The 5794-nt window shown below is 42.2% G+C and overlaps 2 protein-coding genes across 2 annotated transcripts in view; both read left to right on the forward strand.

Annotated features, from left to right (window-relative positions):
- dspa (desmoplakin a) overlaps positions 1 to 2043 on the forward strand; it is a 16102-nt gene extending 14059 nt beyond the window's left edge. The window contains exon 25 of the mRNA XM_020595870.1: positions 4 to 2043. Within this exon, the coding sequence (XP_020451526.1) occupies positions 4 to 1600 (1597 nt within the window). The 3' untranslated portion in view covers positions 1601 to 2043. The remainder of the gene's footprint in view (positions 1 to 3) is intronic.
- Positions 2044 to 2960: 917 nt separating this feature from the next.
- The window catches only part of LOC109957663 (tensin-3), a 32342-nt gene continuing 29508 nt past the window's right edge, over positions 2961 to 5794 (forward strand). Inside the window, exon 1 of the mRNA XM_020595720.1 lies at positions 2961 to 3186. The gene's annotated coding sequence lies outside the window, so the exon portion shown is untranslated. The remainder of the gene's footprint in view (positions 3187 to 5794) is intronic.

Below are 5794 nucleotides of genomic sequence, written 5' to 3' on the forward strand. Positions count from 1 at the left end.
TGGATACACAGACCCATTAACAGGAAAGACAATCTCCCTCTTCCAGGCTATTGAGAAAGAGCTTATTGAGAAAGGTCATGGAATCCGTCTGCTTGAGGCCCAGATTGCTAGTGGTGGGATTATTGACCCCAAAGAGAGCCACCGTATTGATGTCGCTGTTGCCTATAAAAGGGGATATTTTGATGAAAAGATGAATGACATTCTAAGTTATGAAGGAGATGACACAAAAGGGTTCTTTGACCCTAACACCAAGGACAACCTTACATATCTTCAGCTGAAGGAAAGATGCATCACAGATGCCAAAACTGGCCTAATTCTCCTGCCACTTAAAGACAAGACGAAACCCCAGAAGTCACAAGACACTCGTACCAATGTCCTCCGTAAGAGAAGGGTTGTGATAGTTGACCCAGACACTGGGCTGGAGATGTCAGTGAGAGAGGCCTTTCACCGGGAGCTAATTGACTATGACACCTTCCTGGACTTATCGGAGCAGGAGTGTGAGTGGGAGGAAATAACTATCAAGGGGTCAGATGGCTCTTCACGTTTGGTGATAGTGGATAGGAAGACAGGAACCCAGTATGACATCCAGGACTGCCTGACACGTGGCCTCATCGACCAGAAATCTTTGGACCAGTATCGTGCTGGAAAACTAACCTTGACCCAGTTTGCAGACCAAATTACCAGCAGAACTGACAGCACCGAGATGACCATTGCAGGCGGCAGTGCAGATATGTTCACCTGCAACAGCCCTACCCAGGCTGCACCATCCTCCCCTACTGTTCGTAGACGCCTGAGCAGTATTTCTATTACCGTCTCTCCCCCTGAGATGTTTGATGACCAGAGTCCTGTCGCAGCCATATTTGACACAGAGACCTTGGAGAAGATAACTATTTCTGAAGGGCTTCGAAGAGGTATAGTTGACACTATTACATCGCAGAGACTGCTGGAGGCCCAGGCATGCACAGGTGGCATTATCAACCCTGCTACTGGTTCGAGACTGTCACTGCAGGATGCTGTTCATCAGGGCATCATTGATGAAAGTATGGCTACTAAGCTGAAACCTTCCCAGAAAGCCTATGTTGGTTTTGAGGATGTGAAGACTAAAAGAAAGATGTCTGCAGCAGAGGCAGTAAAAGAGACATGGCTGCCTTATGAGGCCGGTCAGAGATTCTTGGAGTTTCAATATGTGACAGGAGGATTGGTTGAGCCTGGCACTGGACGTCGCATTACCATTGAAGAGGCTATCCGCAGGCGTTGGCTAGATGGTCAAGGGGCCATGAAGCTTCAGGATACACGGAACCACCAGAAGATCCTGACCTGTCCAAAGACAAAGCTGAAAGTCTCCTACAAGGAAGCCATGGACAGCTGCATGGTGGAGGAAAGCAATGGTATGAAGATGCTGCAGGCCTCATCAGTGTCCACTAAAGGAATCAGCAGCCCTTACAATGTTTCTAACCCAGGATCTCGCTCTGGGTCCAGGGCTGGTTCCAGGAGTGGATCTCGTAGAGGCAGTGTAGATTACTCCTCTACTTACACCTACAGCTTTTCTTCCAATAGTACCACATTCGGCTCTGATCCTTTCTCTTTAAACACAGCTTAGAAAAAGAATAAACCTAAGACTAACTAACTAACAATTCCCATGCAATTTTAATACATTTTAACATTTTTTTCTAAAAGTATATCTGCTATTTGATTTTGGGAAGATTGTTTATATTCTAATTCATTTAAATGTTTTGATTGTTTGCAGTTTTTTTTTTTGGTGAGTTGGTGTTGGTGGTAAATGTGTTCCTTATAACCATACTGTTCTAATCCACACATTTTGAATGAGCATATTTTAATATGCTGCTTTTTTGTAGAATTTAGCATTTTGTTATGTTAGAATATACTTGTTAACTTTAGCTTCAGGCACTCGTAAATAATGTTACTTTTATTACAGTTTGACATGTATGCTTTATTTTAGTTTTTAGAAAGAAACATTTTTATTAATTGCAAATCTTGAGATTCTGCTTAAAATACTTCTTGCAAAGTACTGATAAACAACGAATGTTCTTTGCCACTAAAATGTTATTTCTCTGATTTAAAAAATAAAGTTATCTTAACAGTTTTGATGCATTCACTCATTCATGTATTCATTTATTTGTTGGATATATTGCACAATTAAAACTCCAACAACCCACTGTATTAAGAGGGACTATTGCACATTCTTGGATCAAAAGCAGTAATCATTGTTATGTAACTATGGATGGCGCTAATAGTTATTCTAAGACAAGCTTGTGAGCTATACAGCACCAACATTTTACCAAAGGGATGAATACAAAATTATGAAGTTGTAAAAAAGCAATGCATGAGCTGTTATAGTTCAAATTTATGCGTTGTCACTATCTGTTGATAATATTAATCAAGCATTAAATATAAATTGTCAAGCAAGTTTTTTTTGCACCCCAAAGTTAAACTGACCACCTGTCAAAACCACTGGAGTTTAGGATAAGAGAGTTTTTTCAATAACGAACATCATTCATCATCATTTGATCTGTTAATTTAATTTGAAGCCCAACTCTACACATATAACCATGAAGGCTACACCCGATTTAGGCTATGGGAACTTTTCTGCGTAAAAGGTTAACTTCTGGAATTATACTTTGTGCTTTTAAACTTATACATCTCTTGATCTAATGGTGTAACGCCAACGTTTTTGCATTTGTCCAGTCTCAACATGTGATGGAGTTTTGTGGGGAGGTTGGCCACAGGGGAGGGAAAAGAGGGAGGGAAGAAGGTCTCTGGCGGCGCAGTGGGAGGACTATCCCGTGCCAGGACTTGTGGCGGCGGCAGCGGCCGCCTGTACTGGAGGAAGTGTGCTGGGGGTGGGGGGCTGAAGAGCAACAGCAGGAGGCAGGAGCGGCAGCAGTTCGGCAATCGAGCAAGGGCTTCTAGTTTATCACCGGCAGCCCCAATTAAGATAACCGGGTCCAGCCGGGACACAGTGAGCCAACAGAAGCGCTTGTGATCACCCTGAGAGCACATTCCAGCACAGGAAAATGAGCCTCTCAGGCCGCTGTAAGCCTGCATGACGGGCTGAGGACTCTTTGACTCAGGACTTTACTCCACTATTTCTCTTTCAACAGCTCAGACAAACGGAATCAAAAAGGAAAATCGAAGAATCTGAGTACTCGCTTTGAGTTTGAAAAGGTAAGGCACGGCGTCTGAACGTTTCCAGGGTCAATAATTAGCAGGGAGGGTTTTAAAGTTGGGCTGGTCTGTACTCAAAAGCAGGATTAGGACTTCACACACAGAATACCCCCCGCGCGCTCGTGCCCGCGCGCTTTATCCATCTACATTGCCCAATCACATTTCTTTGAGTTTTGTCAATTTATTCCAGGAGGAAAACAGGGCACTGCTCTCTGTATTTAATTCGGCAGTGTCCTACCAAAACCGGGAGTGTGTGGATGACTGCATGTCTGTGTGTGCAGGAATCTGAAGACAGAGAAGTCATTCAAACTGAGCAAGCACTGTTCTTATGGTTTCTAATGTGGAAAAGTATTACTGAAAGCCTTTAAAATGAACTCCCCAAAGTTTGGTTAGGCATCTTTGATTCTTTTTAAACCTTAAATGTCTTCCTCAATGAATTGTGTTTTGCAGTGCCTATAATTTGGGGTTCTGTACTGTTGTGGGCTATGGTGTATTGGAGACGAATTATAATGTGAAACATATGGGGACATTCTTGTGGAAAACTTGCACCAAGGAGTCTATAGAGCTCCAAAGGATTCAGGCCTACTTGGTCCTTTGTTGATGGTTTGGACTTCTCTTCTTATGGTTAAATGATGGAGACAAACAGATAGAGAGAGGCTTTTTTCTTTGAGCTACAGCTGCTGCATGTTATTCGTGGCCTTAGGGCTTTGCTTCACAGGCAGCCATTGTTGATGACATGCACAAGTGTACTTACATCACAGCAGCTAGAGCCCTCCTCACCTGAATATCAGTCCCTCACTTTCCTTGCTTGGATTTACACACGCACCTGCATCTCCTGTGCACCTTGGTTTCATGTAACGTAAAGCGTGCAGGTTGTTCCAAGTGTTGTGCAGGATAGATTATATTAAGATTTGCTTTAATTACAGACCAATTTTGAAATATTGTTTATGGCTTTTGTCAATGGTCTGATTTTTAGGTCAGAGTGATACAAACAATATCTACCCCTCAAGGTGAAAGAAGTGTGCGTCAGACACTCAGCGTGTCTTGTTTTTGTCACTGAAAACAGGTGGCAGTTACAAAGGGCTGGCGGAGTGACAGATGACTGGGGATCCTGATAGTGTGGTTTGGACAGGTGGGTTGGCAGAGTACTGGGGTTGTGTACTCTAAGCAGAACACTGTGATCTAGCCATGGGAGGAACAGCATGGTACAGATCACCAGGGCATTTTAATGCAGTGCCACAACCACTCGGCTGACATGTGTAAGCCATTAACAAGAGAGGGGACCTGGAGAAGGAGGGAGAATGATAGCAATTAAATAAGGGGCAAGGAAGAAGGAGAAAAAAGAAAGAATGAGAGAGCCAGAGTGGGAACATAATCCATTTTGGAATGCATTCCATTATGACCTTGGGAAAGAGAATGGTAATTAGGGAGCACTTTAGGAGCCTTAAGGGTGCAGAGCAAGTGTTGTCCTTTTTTATTCACTTTTTTTTCCAGGGGTACAAAATAAACTCCATAAAAAATACCTGGCTTTCTCTTCCTGTGGCTTTAAAAAAAAATAATTCTCCTGGTTTTGTTTATTTCAGTTCTTCACCAATGAAGGGGTGTCACATCCACAGCACAAACATACAGAGCCCCAATAGGAAAAGAGCAGTGGCCCCCTTAAACCAGCCTGTTATGTCACTGTGGACAATATCCTGCAGTATGAGGGGTGGATTTGTGCCAAGTCTGAATACCGTGGTATAGTAAAGTTGATGGTATCAAGACTATTAAATAGCTATTAGATGTGAATGCTAAATACCAACTGGCAGCTACAGCCAGAGGACAAGGGCTTGAAACTAATCTGAATTACAGCTCCTGTCATCTAGTAGAGTGATACACAGGCATGGATTGTTCTTTGTGCTAGGCAAACAAAGATGTTAATTTAATAGGAAGAAATGTAGCTAAATGTAATAAAAATACTTAAAGTAATAAAAGAAACATTTCAGTCCAGTAACCCCCCCACACCCCAACACACACACTCACAAAGGCAGCCAAGCGTCCTGAAGCGTTTATGGCATTTAAGGTGTTACTCAGGTTTGCAGACAAACAACTTAGGAGATCATTAATCTGTCCAAAGTCTCCCAGAGTCAATAGAGCACCATATGTGCAGCTGCATTTTCCATAGGTGCAAAACAGAGCTGGTTTTTACATGTTGGGTTGGATGAGCTCTATCACCCCATATTGTATTTGAGATATAGCGCAACAAGAGACTACATGCTCTTTGGAAAAGTTTCCTTTTCTCCGGTTAATGATGAATATCAGTGCATTTCATTTCAGACACAATTTCAGTTTAGTGGAGCTATAAAAGCATTTAAGTGGAAGCAAAATGAAGGCATGTCAGTCATAAACCAGAGGTTTGAGTTGAAATCAGCATTTCAGTTTGATCTCAGCATTTCAGTGTGGATGGGAGAGACTATGTCTTGATTGCTTTTATATGTGTGCAGACGTAATATTTGTAGATAATTATAGTTAGTCTAAAAATTTGTTGCATCTCATACTAATTTGCAAATTATCTATTTGTGCTTGGTGACATTTTTTAAAGATTTCACAGAGTCAGAATCTAATCAAA

The sequence above is a fragment of the Monopterus albus genome, unplaced genomic scaffold (assembly GCF_001952655.1).
Source record: "Monopterus albus unplaced genomic scaffold, M_albus_1.0 scaffold28.1, whole genome shotgun sequence".
Classification (NCBI taxonomy): Eukaryota; Metazoa; Chordata; class Actinopteri; order Synbranchiformes; family Synbranchidae; genus Monopterus; species Monopterus albus.